Source organism: Musa acuminata, chromosome BXJ1-8 (genome assembly GCF_036884655.1).
Source record: "Musa acuminata AAA Group cultivar baxijiao chromosome BXJ1-8, Cavendish_Baxijiao_AAA, whole genome shotgun sequence".
Taxonomy (NCBI): Eukaryota; Viridiplantae; Streptophyta; class Magnoliopsida; order Zingiberales; family Musaceae; genus Musa; species Musa acuminata.
Window position 1 is genome coordinate 44,159,215 of NC_088334.1, and position 18,324 is coordinate 44,177,538.

Sequence of the window (18,324 nt, forward strand, 5' to 3'; positions counted from 1 at the left end):
AGTTGGAGCTATGACTCGACATTGTAACTGAAGGTGAAACTCTACGGAAGTATAGAGTGCTTTGTGGTAGTAAGAGTTTCTACCAGAATGATCGGATGCTTTGTTGTGGTGAAGTCTCTACAAGAATTGGAATCCTAGTAAAGTCTCTACAAGAATGATTGGAATCCTAACTAGCTCAGTAAGGATAGATGATTGGAATCCTAAATGATTAGAATCCCAATTGGCTCATCCAAGTTCAAAGATTGATAGGTGACGTTAGAGAGATCAAGCAATACTTGTAAGAGCAAGTAAGGAAATTGATAGCTCATGTATAGTTACTCATACAAGTTAAGGAATATCTCATTACCATCTCTCATGGAGAGCATGAGCTCCCAAACCATAAAGCTGGGGGAGGGATGCTCGGGATTTTAAAGAATTAAAAAACTTTCTTTTTGATGGATTAATACTTTAAAATAATCCTATCCAAATTGATACCTGTCGGAAACAACAATATATCTCATTGAGAATGCAAAATTGTTGTGGGAAATACACTAAGGTGTCGTCGTAAACAACATAACAATGTATCTCATTAGGAATGCAAAATTGTTGTGGGAAATACACTATGATAATTGTAACATCAGTACTTGGGGGAGTTATAAATTTAATTTATGCAATAGAGTATAGAGTTCGTCACAACTCTACAATTTGAGATTATGTGAAGTTATGGCAAGTTTGCGAAACCTCTACGATTTGAGATTATGTGAAGTTATTTTATGTGAATGATGTTAGATATTCAAGACATACATATATGAGAATGACAAACTTTTCTATTTTCTCGATTGTCTAAAACCATTGGCTAAAGAGGAGTTGTGTTTATGAGCTAACAGGTGAAAAATTGCTGAGGTGGAACGTCTCATATAAGAGATGACAAAGGAAAAGAAATGCTTATTGGAAAATGGGTTCTATAAAATCTTTTAAATGGAACGACCTCAAGAAAAAAGATTCAATGCAACATGGATCCAGAAGGACTGAAGTCAACAACTTATCACCAAGACCTCGCATGGGAGTTGTATTTTTGTTTGCGAGGTGAAGTCCAAGAGAAACCTAAGTAGAGGTCAAAAAAAAAATTTGACTCTTTAAGCTTAACGAAGAAATATCATGCGTTAGGATAATGTAATTATTAATTGTTAAATGCACGACTAGTTCAAGTAATCAAAAACAAAGGTATATGATAATATATTGATATTTATGGATATCAAATCGAATAGGAATGTGACCGGCATAATGAGGATACATGAGCCACATACTAGTAAATAAATAGTTGATTGGGAGGCAAGGAGATATAGATTGAAACTAGCAAAAGGTTATAAGTCGCATAAAAAATTAATTTAAAAGTGGAGCATATTTTCCCAATTGACAAAGGAGTTAACGTTTAGATTAAAGATGAGAGTGGGAGCGCTAACTTTATAGCACAAAGATTTTCAAGTTATTTTTAAAATAAAGTTTCTATCATAAATGACAGTAATCTCCATATTGTTCTTAAATTCATTTATTTTCTGATGTACTGATTCTCCATTTTATAGTCTTATAACAAGGAAGACATATATATAATCAGCCATATAAATAATAAGGGAGTCGAGGTTAAAAAAAATAATTCATCCTACAATAATGCAATCGGAGTTAGAAGATTTTATCAATCTTAGGATAAGTGTCCATCGAGACAGAAAGAATAAATTATTTATCAAAGTTTATTCCACAACGATACAAGGTGGAATGATAGCTCAAGCTCAACCAAGGAGTCATAGATCTAATTAACCATCCACTTCGGCTATCATTATTTTTAGAGCAGGAGAATCTCATGACATCTTAGATAAGCTATTGGATGATGGATCATCCTAGAGCTAAGCTTTGCTCATAGGTTCTGGAATGCCCTACAACAAGCTAACGGTGACCACATCAAAAAGTTCATTTTATTGATATAAGATCTGATGGGAAATACCTTATAAAACACAGGATGTGCAAGAATAGCGAATTACTATAAGTAAGATATTAAGATGATCTAGGAGGAACTCAACCATCGGATAGAAGCTTATGAACATGATAGTATGGGTTATAATACTGTAGTGGTAAGTCTTCAAGTGTAACCAAATTTATGCTCTCGAGGGAAAAACATAATTCTGACCATAAATGAAGCATAGTTGATGCGAAAGGTGTCGGCAAAGCTATTAATTAAATAGGCATTCCGTGAGGGTGAAACCCAACTCAGATTCAACAATACTTTTGGCACTCCAAAAGTCCAATGTTGAAGAACGAGTGAAATCAAGAAACCAACTGACTCAGAGCAAGTAGTACACTTGGAGCAATTTTGGTGAAGTTAATCAAAGTAGTTCAGTTCTCTTCACTTATGCAGTGGAGCTCAATCAAGTAGAAAGTTCTTCAAAGGAACTCACAAGTCAGAAATCAACTCCTCACGATCATTTACCTTAAAAATGGGGGATTGCAGAAACCCAGTTGGAGGAGATGGTGAAGGATCCAAAGATGCGAGAAGCAAACTTCCTCATGGGAGAATACCACAAACTATTCAAGTTAAGAAGCTCTTGTAAGGTAACACCTTAAAGGGGGCTTAAACACACAAAGATGATGACTCTTCTTCTTTTATCAAACAATTGATTGAAAGGTTTCAACCTCAAGTGTTCCCAACATTCCCAGCTCAATAAGAACTGTAACAAAGTGGAGGAATCAAATTCGATGTCTCGATAGTAAAAGTTAATAAACAAGTTGTCATGGAAGATGATCAAGTTGCAATATTCATATGAGAATGAATAATTATAATAATAAAATTGGTTCAATATGCATTACAGTATGAACTTTAAAAAAAAAATGGATGGAATTGTTCAAACCTTTGAACAAGTTCAAACGAAAATATATAGGAGTGACAAAATTAAAAATAGTGTTTAACTAATTAATACCATAAACTCAATTTATCATTTATTTTTCAGGTCAGATGCATGATTAAATATTCATCCCATAATTAATTGAATATGTTCGTTTAACATATTAATTATTGCTCAACCGTCACATAGTAACTTCAAATTCTTGACTTATAAAAATTAAGAAAATTATTATTTGTAAGTTTTTTTACTGTTTATAATCTTATTTTAATTTTTTAAAGATATTTTTAAATGAATAAATTTTTTTATTTCCTAATCTTCTTCTTTTTAACTTAAGGAAGGATGGCATCGAGGGGACAACAAGTGAAAGTGATGTCAAACATCATCGAATGACATAAGTATGAAATAAGAGATTGTGGGATTATAAATAATTTCTCAAGAATAAAATTGATAATATTAGAATTTTATTATTTTAAATAATTATCAATAGTAAAGAGATTGTTAATAGAAAAAAAAAATATGAATAGTAAGCTTCAAAAATAAAGATGAATACATATCATCAAACTAATATTTTTCTACACTTTGGAATTGTGAATCGAAAACAACGTTGACACTACTTACAGAATTTAATTAATTTAACCCAAAAAAAGAAAAATCAATCAACAATGTTAATCAATCATTCTCGACACGAATCTTAGCACACAAGCAGCCACTCTGCTGCTGCCTCCTCCTCTTCCCCGTCACGACGGCCCGTCATCGTCGTCGCTGCTCGAGTCCGACTTGGAATTTTCCGACATGAAGTTTGGCGGCAAGTATGGAAATCTCGCCATCGGTTTCCTGCCGCTCTCCGAACCCTGATCGGCCGCCACCGACACCGCTTTCGAACCCGCCTTGGACGCCGACCCTGCGTCCGCCGGCCTCCTCCTCTGCAGGTTTCTGGCAATGTCCACGCAGGCCTTATCCACCATGTTCAAGAAGTCCCTCACGATCACGAACAGCTGAAGCGGGTGGCTCCCTTTGTCCTTGGATGCTCCGGGCTGGTAGTACTCCGTGGTGCTCTTCACCAGCTCCAGAACCCGGGCCTGCTCTCCCCTCACCGCCTTCAGCTCCTCCTCCGCCCCGCCCATGAACGCTCGCATCTCAATCACGAATCCGTCGCCGTTGCATGTGTCCACGAATCTCCTGATCTCCGCCAGGCGCGCCCCGAGTGACGCGCACGTCCCGGCAAGCACGTCGTAGTCTATGCCGGCTGCTTTCTTCGCGTTGGCGAACTCGTCGCTGATCCCGCCCACGATCGGTAGTCCCAGCTTTATGTACTCCTTCTCCCTTTCTTCTCTCGCGGCACGGCTCATCGTCCGGTCGAGCGTCGGACCGCTGATGCCGGACTGGCGCAGGCTGTGGTTGCGGTTGACCACCAGCCGCTTGCCCTCCGACCGGATGACCTCCTCCACCACGAAGTGGAGCAGCGTCGTGCTGCCGTCAGTGCTCTTCACGTCGGACAGCTTGCAGAGCGCCGAGAGGTTAAAGGCCTGCGCGTTGCCCCTGGCCGTGCCGGCGTTCATGAGGTTGCCGGCCTTGAGGACCGCTTCCAGTAGCTTCAAGAACAGGCCACGGCTCTTGAGCTCCTTGCACGCCAGTTCCAGCGTTTGAAGAGACTGCTTCAGGTGCGCCACCTCGTGCTCGTAATTGGTCCGGAAGAGCATGGCTTCGAGGCGCAGAAAGGGCGAGGAGACGGCACGCAGGATGTGGAAGAGGAAGGACTCGGCGTCGGCGAGCTTCGCAGGGTTGCCGGTGTAGTCTCGAATCAAGGCTTCCTCATCCTTGGTGGGTGCGATCTTGGTGAGCCGTTCGAGGACGTCGGCGGGAAGGCCACGACCCTCGACGAGGGCGTCGAGGATGTCCTGACGGCTCAGGGCCAGGGAGCGGAGCACGATAGCGATGTTCTGCGACTTGCGTGAGTCGAGCAAGGAGATCTGCGTGGGAGTGACGGGGCCGCCATTGGTGGATGAGGCGGCGCCTTTGCCCTGGTCTTTGGCCGCGTTCGAGGATTTCTTGTTGGTGGCCATCGTGCCAAAGAGAGCTTCCATGATGTCTTCATCGAACCTGCCGAGCCAAACAGAAGAGTCATAAGAACGAGACGACTCCATGATACGAACATGAATCAGATTTTTACTATAAGATTAGCAATCAAAAGGCATCATAACTAAGCCGGTAAGATCTGTGAATCGAATTTATCAGTGCATTAGGTCTCCCAACATCAACTGGCATCAGACATGCAGATGACATGCTCGAGATAATGTCTGTGAACTTGTATTTTCCTGCAATGCATGTCAACCTTCTTAATTCATTTCAAGTCGAGAGTCATAGCAACTCCATACTTTGTTATGTGAGAGTGTAACATGAGAGTGCAGTAATTAACATTTCAGAAGAAGAAAACCATTTCATATGAAAAATAGATTAATAGAAAGCTATCAGATGAAGAAGCAGTCAAAGAGGCTATCAGATGGTGCTCATACTCGGTTACCAGGTCAAAGTTTGCTCGAGGTGGATTATGATCTGTACTCCACTAATTAATTTCAAGAGGCTGTTGGTGCAGAATAGGTTTATCCATCTCTACCAGTCATACATAAAAATAGGACTACCGCAGCATGCGTTTGGCCCCCATGACGGCATCTCAAAGCATATAAATAGTGGATTTGATCAATTCACGAACTTGAAAGTTTCAAATCTTAAGAAATTAATTGACTCGGGAAAACAAATATATTTGCCTTTGCATCAGTTTGGATTTGTTCTGCTCTTGCAAATTGAAGGTTAAAAAAGGATGTTAGTATTGCTACTCTAAGAAGGTTTTAATTGTGATCTCACATGATGGATCTTAAAAGCTTTGGCAATTGTGATTAGATCAATCCATGATAGTGGTTGTCGGTTAAATCTAATTGTCCCTAAAATTTAGTGCCTGCAACTTGTTCGCCAAAATGCCACCTCCAAGTTGAAGGTTTGAGAGCTCTCTCCGTAAAGAGGGGCAATTGGGTGGCTTATTCCACATTGAAATGGCATGCGCTACGCTCGGTTAAACCGATTCCCTAGAATTCACAGAGAGGAAAGAAATGTGGAAGTGGAGCTTACTTGAATGAGCCGTCGGTGATCTTATCCCAGACCATTGAATGCTGGGGGTTAATTGGGTTCATCTTGTCCCAGTGCAATGGCTTCAGCTTTTTCGGCCCGCCTTCCGCTCCGATGGCCGCCGATGATTGTCCCGGTACGGGCGGTGGCCTCGAAGATGGACCGCTGGATGGACGGCTGCCGCCGGGTGGTGGGGGCGGTGGAGGTGCGGATTGCGGAGCCAATGTGTTTGACTTCGTCCCCTGTGGAGGAACCGCATTCGATTTTCTCACTGGTGGCAGAGGAGGAGGAGGTGGTCGAGGTGCTGCGCTCGACTTCATTGCTGGTGGCGGTGGAGGCGGAGGCGGAGGTGGGCCTGGTGGCGCCGAGTTACTGGCCTGCGGTGGCGAGTGCGATGGCGGCGGTGGCGGATGTTGGGGTGATGACGACGATGTCAATCTACCAGGCGGCGGAGGCAACGATTGCTGTTCAGAGGCAGCAACATGCTTCGAACTCCTCCGCATGGGCGCAGCAGCCGCGGAGAACGGTGACGCCGAGCTCTGCTCCGAAGCAAATGACTGCGACGAGGAACGGATGGAACCAGCGGGAAGCAATGGCTTCTCTTGAATCTTCCGGTCGTTTCTCGGGGGCGAATGATCAGCGACTCCTCCTTCTTTCTCCTCGATGAGGCCGGACGGATCCAATACGTGGTGACAGTGTTGGCACCTCTTCTGGTTGAACTCTCGCCAGTAGATGGCGTCCAATCCATTCTCATCAACAATAAGACTTCTTGTAGGCTGGAGCTTTGGTTTGGACTGGAGGCGCTCGTTGAGGGTGCTATTTCCGCCATTGCCAACTTCCACCTTTCGTTGCCTGACCGATAAGAACAGGAAAGTCACGAAAAGGAGGCCGCAGAGGCCGAAGCTACTGGCCGCAGTGATTGCAACCGCCTTCTTCACGTTACTGTTGCTCGTCTTCAACACAGTCGGCGGAGGCGCTGGTGGAAGCGATGGCGGGGCCGCCGGCGGAGGAGGTATATTCTGGAAGGCCGGGGAAGGAAGGGATGGGAAAAAGGTCTGGATGTTCTTGGGGACCGAAGGTGGGGGATTGGTATCTAGAAGCCGCCGCCTCGGAGGAAAAGTCGATGCCGATGCCGATGCGAGACACAAGATCAAAGAAGAAAGGAGAAGAGGAAGGAGAGGGAGGCACCGTTTAGAAGCCATGAACAGGCTGGAGATGACTTTGGAGGAAACCGTGGAAGAGAAGAACGAAGAAGAGGAGATTGTTGTTGCGGGGGGGGGGCGGTGCTGTGGAAAGAAGTTGGGTGGGTAGTCGCCGTTCACGGACACGGTTTCATCGGCCGACGGCTTCATTCGTACACGGGAAGGCAGAAGAGGTCATAGCTCGCAGCCGCTGGGTGGAAACTTCCATTTCCTACCAACCACAATTCTTCAGTGGGGGAAAACGCCAACACGGATTACTAGAGGTTCGTTTGGTGGTGGGTCGTGGCAAGTAGCGTGAAGGGTTACGAAACGGGGTGGGGGTTCCTTGATGACTCCGTCGACAAGACACGAGGAATTGATGACATATGCAGATGCAGGCTTGACATAATCAATGATTTTTTATAAAAAGTCGTACTTCTAAAAAGTCAACTTTCTTCTGCTTCATAGCTCGCTGATTTCTTCAGACTCCCACCAGAATTAAATGCATAAGAAAAAGAGATAGAGCATTAGAAACCCATTTTCTGATAATTTTGTTAAATAGAAAATTAAAAATTACTAAATCTATTTTATTTTTATAGGCTCAATCTAATAATATAAGTATTGATTATCTCGGAGCATAATATCTATCTCCAGACCTCAATTTATATTACTGTCTCTATTAAAATAATTAAATTATATTTTGATTTCTTTTCTGATCCTGGATGGTATTGAACAGATGCACGCTTTAGATTTGGTTAGTAGCACTATATGCTTCAATTTTTTTTGTTTTCAATCTTAGTTGAATGCATCTCACTTGAACGTTTGGGTGAACGCAAGGAGCCATGAGTATTTTTTTATCATAAATATCTTTTTTTTTGTCATATGTGTGTATGTCTTATGCAAATGGCATGATTTGATTGTATTGAGTGTAAAATAATTTTATTTAAATAATAATAGCAATGGTCGGAAACATTTAACAAAGTTAGCATATTACTGTGTTAGATATCAATAATATCGTGGACTTCACTGAAATTATCTATGTCATGCGATATCTCTACGATAATGTCATAAACTTAGTTGAAATTATCGAAGTTATGAGGTATTCTTATGCTAATGTCACGGACTTAGCTAAGATTATTTAAATCGTAATATACTCTTAACGTTATCCATCTACAAAGGATTAATCTAGTTACAACTTTACGAAGAGAGCAAATTGATTAGTTCAAAAGTGAGTAGTAGATAAATCATAATGTTTTACGAAAAGAGCAATTTTATAAACAATTTAGCAAACACTCAAAGTGCAAAAGAGAAAGGATAAAAAGAAAAAAATAAGAACTTTAGAAGATAAATGATTATTCAAACCTATAAAATGCAATCAATGCCTGATGCATATAGTTGTTTATGGACTTACGATTGTTTATTTATCTTCTAAAGTCCTTATTTTATTTTTTTATTTTTTTTTTCACATTGAATATTTATTAAATTGTTTGTAAAACTATTCTCTTTGTGAGACATCAAGATTTGTTCATCACTTATTTTTAAATTAATCAATTTATTATTTTACAAGTCATTCGAGACTCGAGCGTAATTGTAACTAAATTAATATTTTACAGACGGAAGATGTTCTTACAATTTAGGCAATCTCAATTAAGTATGTGGCATTGGCATAAGGGTGCTTGAATTTTAATTAATTCTATGATATTATCATAATAATATTTTATAAGATAATTTCAACTAAATTGATGATATTATGATATATGTCCCTAGTAAGATGATAAAAGAATAATAAAAAAAATATTTGAGGTGAAGAAAAGTGATGTATTTAGTAAAATGATCAGATCTGACTCCATATGAACAAAAGTGAGAGTTGTGTAATTATTAAAAAAATGGTAAGAAGAATAAGGTGAAGAAAAAAAAAAGGAGACAATTGAGGAAAAAAATAAAACAAGAAAAACAAAATGAAGAAACAATAAAAATTAAATAAGGAAATTTTATGAAAAAGCACATAAATTTACATTATTATTATTATTATTATTATTTTGTTATGATTCAGTAGTCATTAGCCTTCTCGCCAACAAAGAGGAAACTTGATGGTCACAAGGAAATCGAAGGTTCCACGCAACTGCAACAAAAAAGTCATCACTGTAAGAAGCAACCGCCAATGGCCCCGCCATCGCCTTCCCAACATCCCCGCCGCTAGCAAGAAGGTTGTCTCCATCACTGCAGCCAGCAGCTTGGTCCTCTACGGCCTTCTTTTCTTTGCTTTCCTATTCTTCTCGGTCAGGCAGCAAAGGTTAAGAGTCGCCCTGCATTCGACCTGCGAATTCTCGTCGTTAACGAGCATGAATTGGATGTCATCTACTGTTTCGGAGCGGAGCTCCGTGACACCGTTCTCCGCGGCCGCTGCCATGGGAGGTGGAAGCATGTTGCTGCTTCTGAACAGCTATTAATGTCTTTGCCGCTGTCGTTGGTATCATGGTCACGGCCGCCACAGCCGCCACCACGGGCCAGTACATCAGGGCCACCAGGACCGCCTCCGTATCCACCCCAACAACCTCCTCTGCCACCAGTGATGAAGAGGCACCTCCTCCACCGGGGACAAAGTAAGGGATAGCAACACCAACACGGCCTCGTTCACCTCCGCAGTCTTTGGAGACCGTCAGCAGCAAGTTGACGCCAGCGACACACCCCTATTGGTGGCAAACGGTGGCCCATCTTCGAGGCCACCGCTTGCATTAAGACATTCATCGGTGCCCCATGGCGGGTGATGGGCAGGCCAAAAAAGCTGACCACAATGAACACCCAGCGTTCGAATGAATGATGTTTAAGATGAAAGGTCAAAACTTAGATTTTGTGGGTAAATCGATGTAATCATCTCCACAAATCCTTTGCAGACGACAAAGCTCGGACCACGTCACTTGAAAGGACACGTACGAAATCATGAGCGAAGGAAATGCTGGTGCATGATTGATGCCATCCAGCAGAGCAAACCCACTCATAGCTCCTAATAACTACGCTGTAGGCCCCGTAGTCCGTGAAGCGCAACGCGAGGCCGTTATTTAACCCAACCAAAAACAAAAAGTGAAAACAATTACATCGCTCGACGAGCCGTCTCCTGTACATCCCACTCTTGTCGACGCCCAACCGCTCTCTAGGGTTTCTATTTCCCGTCTAATTCCATCGCCTTTCCTCCACCGCTCCAATCTCAGCACGACCAACGGAGAAGGAGATCCGAACGATCCGTCTCTTCCAGCGTAATCCACGGAGAGACGAAAGGGGATAGTGGTTTGATTTGGTATCCTCTGTCGGATGCAGCTGATGGCCAAGACCAAGCCGGGGAAGAAGGACCTTGATTCCTACTCCATCAAGGGTACCAACAAGGTCGTCAAAGGTATTAGAGTTTTATGCGGATGATATCATTCTTGGATCTGTTTCTCGATTTTTGGCTGCTAATGTTTTATGCTTGCTGGGGGGTGGGGGGGTTGCAGTGGGGGACTGCGTGCTGATGCGGCCGGCGGAGTCAGAGAAGCCACCGTACGTGGCACGGGTGGAGAAAATCGAGGCAGACCACCGCAACAATGTGCGCGTCCGCGTCCGGTGGTACTACCGCCCCGAGGAGTCCATTGGTGGCCGCCGGCAGTTCCATGGTGCCAAGGAGCTCTTTCTCTCCGACCACTATGACGTGCAGAGCGCACACACCATCGAGGGCAAGTGCACGGTCCACTCCTTCAAGAACTACACCAAGCTGGAGAATGTTGGTGCCGAGGACTACTTTTGTCGCTTTGAGTACAAGGCGGCCACTGGGGGCTTCACTCCTGACCGTGTCGCGGTGTATTTCTCTTTAATTCCTTTGACTTTTCTTTAGCTTTCTCGTAATTGTCTGCCCATTTGTCAACTGGCATTTTGTGTCTCAGGTACTGCAAGTGTGAGATGCCTTACAACCCTGACGATCTCATGGTCCAGTGTGAGGGATGCAAGGATTGGCAAGTGACCTAAGCTATTCTTTCATGCTCTGCTCCTCTTTGTTGTTACTCTGATCACTACAAGCCTTTGGCTACTTTTAGTCTAGTCATGACCAGTTGCTGCTGAATGATTATCGTGCTTTTGCTAATCTTTTTCCTTAAAGCTATGGTTGGCTCTTCCATATTTCTCCCTGAATATCTTCTGATTTAAATACGATATACCATTATTATTTGTAGCTTCATTAGTTAGTCATTCATCTTCTGGAATACACTGTAATATTTTTAATGGAGTGAAGACATGATCTTTTAATAGAGATGGCCAAGCTAAGATTCTTTTTTCTAACTCATCTTTTATTTATTTTCGTGTGTTTGATGCTGCAAACTTGGAGACTGTCATGTTGCTGGTTTAGCTGCCACTTTCTCTCTTTGCTGCATTTTTGAGTGGATTAGGCCTTTAGCTAAAGTGTAGTATTCACATATTGCATGTAAAGAAAGCTTGTGTAGCTTCATTGACAATTACCAATAATCAATGAAGAGGATAACACTTATTTCATGTTATCTTAGTGGTTCTTTACTTCTTGGTCCATTACGTGTTGGTAGTAGCACAAGCCATTTTCTTGTTAAAAGCCTTTGTATGATAGTTATCAAAGTTATATTGAGACATGAAGCTCATGGGTGCTTAGACACTACCAGTGATATGTTGCCATTATGTTAATGCATTTTTTAGCCAATCATAATTCCCCATCAAAGTTGCTGGAGTTTCCACAGATAATGTTTCTCATCATCACAGTACCTCTTTGTGAACTACAGACCCCTCAATGTATTTGGACCAGAAGTTTGTTTTATAACATCCGCAGCCTGCAAGTAAATACAATGCATATATGTTATGATGTTGCATGTGATCATCGTCAGTTCCTAGTATGAGCCGAGATTATTTGTTGTTTTTTGCTTTGTTTTGTTAAACCTTAGGTTTATATTGTGTTATATTTCCTTTGGTAATATTTTTTTTTGTTTGGTTGAGGTAATAAACATTAATTTATGGACAGGTTCCATCCATCTTGCATGGGCATGACAATTGAACAAGCAAAAAAGTTGGATCACTTTCTATGCTCTGATTGTGTCTCTGAAAATGATGCCAAAAGATCTATGAATGGGTTTCCAACTTCACCAGTTTCTGAAGCCAAGGTAACATGATAATTACGTATTTGCCCCTAGTTCTTGATTGATGTAAGTATGCTTGTTTATAATAGTAAATAATGCAAAAAGTTTCAAATTGGTTTTTTTTTTATAATTTGATTGTTATCCAAACTCTTCTTATTGACTTTGAAGTGGTTTAGAAGTCTGGCATCCAACTAACATGTGCTTACGGTACATATGCATTAGCCTTATACTGTGTTAAGTTCTAACTTCGAAAAATATTATATCCCTGATAGTAATGTTACAATATATGCAGTGAGAAAATTTTCTAAGCACCTTCCGATCGGTGTCACTATAATTTTCACAAAGTTTGGTTTCAGTGCAAGGTTTGGTTACCTCAAAACAGTACATTGGAGTTTCTTTCCACAAGACAGTTATCATGATAATCTTTGTTTCTTATGTACACATAACTTATAGGCATCTTATTAATTCTCTTGGTTTTGTATATGACATCATGTGCTATGTTATTGAATTTTAGTGCATTGCTCACTGGTGGAAGTATAAAGGGGATTAAAGATCCAATTCACGTACTAATATACTCTTGCTATGCAAAGAGTCACCTGATATTGATCATGAGAGAACCTCACGCCATGTTTTATCTACTTACCAATTTATATTTAGCATGCCTGGGAAACTATATGTATGTTAGACAGGTATAAGGGAAAATTAGAACAGGATCTTGTTCCTTATATTTTTCTGTTTTAGTTGATACACACACACACACACACACACACACACACACACACACACACACACACACACACACATATATATACTTGTAAAGGTTTATGATATGTTAATTGAAATCTATGCCTAGAAGCAGATTCCACACAGAATGCTGTATGATATTTGATATTTATTCTTAATTTTGACTGTTCTCATGTTCTGCAACCATAATGTAACCTTTAAAAGCACTTAGAAACCAAAATACTTGCATTCCGGACTAGGGAAGATATCCTAGTGGAGGGAAACTCTTGATGTGGGATTCTGTCAATGTACATACTTGGATCTCAGGTAACACTAAACAGATTCTGAAACATACCAATGTGCCAAAATTTATAGATTAAATCAAAATTTCAAGTTTGTTGGTTCAGAAACTATGTTGAGCTCACTGAGGTGAATTTTGTCTTCAGGACTATCCTGCACTAGTAGATGTATGCTAATTGAAATGGTTTCTTTTGTGGAGCATGTGCAATGGTCTTGTGCATAACAGTCATAGTGGGGGGCTGCTTTTGAACATATTAAATCATCATTCTTGTATCCATGTGAAAAAGGAGCTTTTTTTCATTTGTAAATAAATTGTAGGGCGGTGGAAATAGGAACTTAATTGTGCATCTTACCACTTAGGTGTTTGCTTCCAGTCAATTTAACCCTCTAAAGAACAGCTTGCCAGTTTAGGCAGTAGCAGCTGGGTTCCTATTTCAAATAGTAAAAAGCTGACATATACTTTTTGGGAGTGTTAATTCAGTTGTCTTGAGTAGCAGAACTTTTAAAAGAGATTGCTATCAATTACCAGATATTTTTTGTTCGTTCATGGTCATTTTATTCGTCAGATCCTTCATTTTTCTTATTGCAGGCTGAACCCAAGCGGCGGAAGAGGTAGTTGCTGATGCTGTAGATTTGGCCTCTGAGGATATATGCGTTTTATAAGAGATAACCCGTCTTGTTGGTAAGATGAAATTGTACAGTGCAGAGAACAGACTGCTTGAAGAGAAAACCATTGTCATGTTTATGAACTTATGAATGTTTATAGTACTGCTCTTCTCACCCTTTTAATTATGTTCTACTTGTAATAAAGCAGCAAATGAAAAGAAAAATAAGTGTGCCGATATATGGCAAATTTAACTGACTATAAACCATTTACCATACTTTTGAAAGTGAAGTATTATCTAACTTGATAAGGACTTTGACCTTTGATAGCAAAGTCTAAAGGATCAAATCGCATTCAATAAGAAAGTGAAGCAATGGTGTTTTTATTGCTGTTGTACCCAATTCAAGGGCAAATGGATAAGGATAATCTTCAATTTTTTATCATTATCATTCCATCTAGAGGCTTAACACATAGCATTAATTATATAATTAATGCTTGACGTGTGACATTAAAAACAGAGAAAAGATTTTGCAAGCCTCAGAAACTACTACAAAATTAATGTCCATCTTTCTTTTTTTTTTTAACTTCACTCTATTTTTATTGCACAATATATTTCCAAAATGATACAACCACAACAAACCGGAAGGATCAGCTAGTTTTCACGCTGGTGGCCCCTTTCGCTAATTAGTCTTCTCATCCGTAGTGTGTAGCCAATGTACATGGCATCTTCTATGTCAAAACTTCCTTAAAATCTGACATTATCCGAAGAAATGATGCAACTAAACAAAATGTCGTATCCGATTGTAATCTATGTACAGTATGAAGCAATCTAACATCTGTTGTTGTTTATGCTCCCCGTTCCTGATTCTGTCTCACTGTTCTCCGGACGTGGGAGTTCCGATACAAGTTGTTGCCATCCCTGTGCAGGGTGATCTCAGAATGAATGACCGAGTTCGGGAACCTTTGTTTGTGTCTTTCATCCCGATTGTGATGGTTCTTCTCTTCCGTCTCCATTTCCATCTTCTTCTCCTCCATCTCCTGCAACTTCTCCTTCTTCTCACTGACTCTCTCCGTTGGCGCAACGTACACGAAGGGACCAACGGGCACGTCATTCAAGCTCAGGAGTGGCTCCAAGCTCTCGACGACGCTCCTCATGTCAGGCCTCGACTTTGGAGTCTGGCTCAGGCATTTGTGAGCGATCGCAGCTGCCCTCTGAGCACCCTTGGTGGAATAGAGTCCGTCAAGGCTGGGATCCATGACGCGGCTTAGCTTGTCGGCGTTGTTCAGGTAAGGTCGCGCCCAGTCGACGAGGTTCTTTTGCCTGTTGGGGCGGTTCTTATCGACGCATCGTCTCCCTGTCAGCAGCTCCAGCAACACGACTCCGAAGCTGTAGACGTCGCTTTTGGCTGTAAGGTGGCCTGTGCAGGGGATCGATGGACTGTTACTCAACTATCGGCCACAGTAATCTTCTACCTGGAAACCACGAATCAGATACGAGTTCTCACCGGTCAATACGTACTCCGGTGCCGCATAGCCATGCGTGCCCATCACACGCGTGGTGACATGCGTGTTGTCTCCTTGAGGTCCGTCCTTGGCAAGCCCGAAGTCCGAAAGCTTCGCCGTGTAATCCTGTGATACCAAGTCATCGTCGAGGGATGAGGTAAGTTTGCATTGATGCGGGCAAAAAGACTTTTTTGTTTTAACTCGTTCAAAGTCAAAGATATTTACCGATTCGAGCAGTATGTTGGATGCTTTGAAATCGCGGTAGATCACCGGCTTCTCAGCCTCGTGAAGAAAGGCGAGCCCCTTGGCGGCGCCCACTGCGATCTTCAACCTCGTTGACCACGGCAATGAGGCAAGAAGGCCTGTGCAACATAAAGGAGATAAAGCTTAAACCTTCGTACGATTTGCACCTAAACTGTGTGTACATGTTGGATGAACAGAATGACAAAGTTGGCGACCAGATGAGAATGGAATGAAGTCTGATGTGATAGTCCAACCTTGCTTGAAAACAATGTGTTTTGGCTTTCCTTAGTTTTACGTTTATGTAGTGGTTGTGAGCTGTCCACTTTGTCTTTGACATCCATAAACACAAAAAAGCAAAAAAAAGGTTGATTTGACCTCACTCTCTGATCGATTCATATGATTGACCCAAAAGGAAAGTGGAACGATTCAATTCATAAGAAAGTTATGAAGGATCTCAATAATTCATCTTCTTAACCAAAAAACAAAGATAAAAAGATTGATGTTTGAGATCTAAAGAGGAAATTCCATGGATCATACAAATCAAATTAGACTTACTCTTGAAAATATGGCTTTCCAAGCTTCCTCCAGGCATAAACTCGTAGACGAGCATCCTGTGCTCATCTTCACAGCAGTATCCAACGAGTTTAACGAGGTTGGGGTGCCGCAGTTGCCCGAGGAAGATGACCTCCGCCTGGAATCACACACACACACACACACGCAGAGCAAGGGGATCAGGAAACAGAGGAATCCAATCCAAGCTTCATTAACAAGGGTGATCGTGTTAGTACTCACCAGCCACTCTCTGTGGCCCTGCGATCCATCCAAGTCCAGGGACTTCACCGCCACATACTGCGCCTTGAGCCCCGGCCGCAGCTTCTCATCAATGTATCCCTTGTAGACAGGGCCAAATCCACCCGATCCAACGAAGTTCGTCATGGAGAAGTTCCTGGTGACAGCTTTCAGCTCCGCAATTGTGAACGCAAGCAGGTTGGATCCTGCCAGAGTCAACGACAGGTCCTCCGGGGAGAACGGTGCGCGGAAGGAGTCGCTTATGCCGGAATTCGAGCTGCTTCGGAGCTCCCTGCGCCTCGCTGAAGAGCTCTTCACACTCTTCCCCCAGCAGCTCATCAAGAAAGATATCCATGGACTCTTGGCCATCTTGGAGAAGGCTCGCAGCTGAGGAGAACCAAGAGGTAGAATCACAGGGACGAGGAGGAGGAGGAGAGGACATGGAAGCACGACTCAGCAATCTGATCTCATTCATATAGTGCTGCTGGTTTCCTGGAAATGACTCAAGTGTCCCTTGACTTGGACCAATGACACAGCAAATCTGTGGGAGATCCAAACCCAGGGAATGGTTGTGGTTTGAGGGGCATTTCCCACTTCTCTCTACCGAGACATGAGATAAGTATCATGTAAGCCTCTCCAGAAGCTGACACAGCACCTGCGAGGAACCTTCATTCGATTTCCTTTGATTTCGGGAAGTTAGTGGCCCATCATAAACAAAGCTTTGGTGGCTTATTCTCGAGCATCCTCTTGCTAAGTCAGATCCTTTCGGTTGGTCCTCCTTTTCCATCAAAATGGTTGTCTTGGCAGCTGGTTCTCATCAACACACATGATTGGTAGTGTATGTGTTTGAGCTCCCAACGATCTGCTTCGAACACAGACCACACAGCAAGTTTACTTCCATTTTTGTACCCCTACAGAGAAGCATTGCAGGATGCACGTCGGTAAGTTCTGCCGTTTGGTGGATACCCATATCGACTGGTTTCTCTTAAAGAATGTAAGTAGTGTCTGCTTAAGGCTAATTGTTTGCCGGAGTACGTCATCTAATTCTCTCTATAGTGATCATTTATAATGGCCGATGTCAGACAAAGCTACTCACACCATTATCATATCCTTGCGAAGGCAGAAACAAGAGAGAGAGAGAGAGAGAGAGAAATCAGATGACTTGCAGAAGATTCAAGTCTCTTCATTTATTGATTAATGAACGAAGGTCTACTTTCTTTCTTGCAGGAGATGAAAGCCTTGACTTGTCATGATTCCAGAAGCATCACTGTGTTTTCTTCCTTTGCGTTGCACCTTTGTGTTCTGGATGATGACGATGAATTAGTAGGAAATAAGACATTAGTAGGGAATATTTTTGACTAGTATTCCATAATAAAGTCTTATCAAGTAGGATAGTTTGGATCGTCACCTCAGCCTCAAGGAAGTATTCACGCATATTCACACTAAGGAAATATCATTCTTAAATGCCACATCTAAATTGATCGAAAATATGAGATGTATGAATATAATATATTACATGATGTGGCGCACAGCATCAACATGACTCCATCCACGAGTAGCTCTTTTTTACTCGAGTCCTCTCACCCTGTCCAAATGCTAGGTCGGCTCTGATATCAAATGTCACGGTCCGAGTCTAATGAGCCAACTGACCAATAACTTTATTTTGATTCTTCAACCACGGACCAAAATGCTTAAACGGGAATTAACATAATACATTTATCAGACCCTTATAAGTTAATCAATATATTGCTTACTTCCGACGTAAGACTAATGGGATGTTACGAGTCGATTGTGCTCATCTGTCTTGTAAAAGTTTGGATCGTCCCAAAGGAACGCAAACACAGCGACATCAAATGTTTGATGAT

General features: G+C 41.9%; 3 protein-coding genes across 4 annotated transcripts; 1 reads left to right on the forward strand and 2 right to left on the reverse strand.

The window, feature by feature from the left end:
- Positions 1-3,402: 3,402 nt before the first annotated feature.
- LOC103995288 (formin-like protein 16) lies at positions 3,403-7,388 on the reverse strand. The gene is made up of 2 exons (XM_009415842.3): positions 5,997-7,388; positions 3,403-4,973 (listed from the first exon to the last, which is right to left on the reverse strand). The coding sequence occupies exons 1-2, from the start codon at positions 7,343-7,345 to the stop codon at positions 3,611-3,613; spliced, it is 2,712 nt and encodes a 903-aa protein (XP_009414117.2). The 5' UTR covers positions 7,346-7,388; the 3' UTR covers positions 3,403-3,610.
- Positions 7,389-10,259: 2,871 nt separating this feature from the next.
- LOC135588065 (chromatin remodeling protein EBS-like) lies at positions 10,260-14,109 on the forward strand. Of its 2 annotated transcripts, XM_065080005.1 has the most exons (6): positions 10,262-10,565; positions 10,663-11,005; positions 11,089-11,157; positions 12,183-12,321; positions 13,281-13,347; positions 13,910-14,109. In XM_065080005.1, the coding sequence occupies exons 1-6, from the start codon at positions 10,484-10,486 to the stop codon at positions 13,912-13,914; spliced, it is 705 nt and encodes a 234-aa protein (XP_064936077.1). In that variant the 5' UTR covers positions 10,262-10,483; the 3' UTR covers positions 13,915-14,109. The 2 variants fall into 2 exon arrangements, with proteins under 2 accessions (XP_064936078.1, XP_064936077.1); XM_065080006.1 differs by lacking the exon at positions 13,281-13,347 and having other exon boundaries at positions 10,260-10,565.
- A 531-nt stretch (positions 14,110-14,640) lies between these two features.
- LOC135588069 (serine/threonine-protein kinase RIPK-like) lies at positions 14,641-16,904 on the reverse strand. Its single transcript, XM_065080011.1, has 5 exons — positions 16,463-16,904; positions 16,226-16,361; positions 15,653-15,789; positions 15,430-15,553; positions 14,641-15,342 (listed from the first exon to the last, which is right to left on the reverse strand). Exons 1-5 carry the CDS (start codon positions 16,826-16,828, stop codon positions 14,771-14,773), a joined length of 1,335 nt encoding a protein of 444 aa, XP_064936083.1. The 5' UTR covers positions 16,829-16,904; the 3' UTR covers positions 14,641-14,770.
- Between the last annotated feature and the right edge of the window lie 1,420 nt (positions 16,905-18,324).

What these genes read in the sequence shown, in the direction of transcription:
- LOC135588069 (XM_065080011.1), bottom strand. Translation starts at nt 16,828, where the DNA reads ATGGCCAAGAGTCCATGGATATCTTTCTTGATGAGCTGCTGGGGGAAG. An exon ending in AGGGCCACAGAGAGTGGCTG is followed by an intron (nt 16,362 to 16,462) that starts GTGAGTACTAAC and finishes GTGTGATTCCAG; the next exon opens with GCGGAGGTCATCTTCCTCGG. An exon ending in ACCGGAGTACGTATTGACCG is followed by an intron (nt 15,343 to 15,429) that starts GTGAGAACTCGT and finishes TCCCCTGCACAG; the next exon opens with GCCACCTTACAGCCAAAAGC.
- LOC135588065 (XM_065080005.1), top strand. Translation starts at nt 10,484, where the DNA reads ATGCAGCTGATGGCCAAGACCAAGCCGGGGAAGAAGGACCTTGATTCC. An exon ending in TACCAACAAGGTCGTCAAAG is followed by an intron (nt 10,566 to 10,662) that starts GTATTAGAGTTT and finishes GGGGGGTTGCAG; the next exon opens with TGGGGGACTGCGTGCTGATG. An exon ending in CACCAGTTTCTGAAGCCAAG is followed by an intron (nt 12,322 to 13,280) that starts GTAACATGATAA and finishes ATTCCGGACTAG; the next exon opens with GGAAGATATCCTAGTGGAGG.
- LOC103995288 (XM_009415842.3), bottom strand. Translation starts at nt 7,345, where the DNA reads ATGAAGCCGTCGGCCGATGAAACCGTGTCCGTGAACGGCGACTACCCA. An exon ending in ATCACCGACGGCTCATTCAA is followed by an intron (nt 4,974 to 5,996) that starts GTAAGCTCCACT and finishes TTGGCTCGGCAG; the next exon opens with GTTCGATGAAGACATCATGG.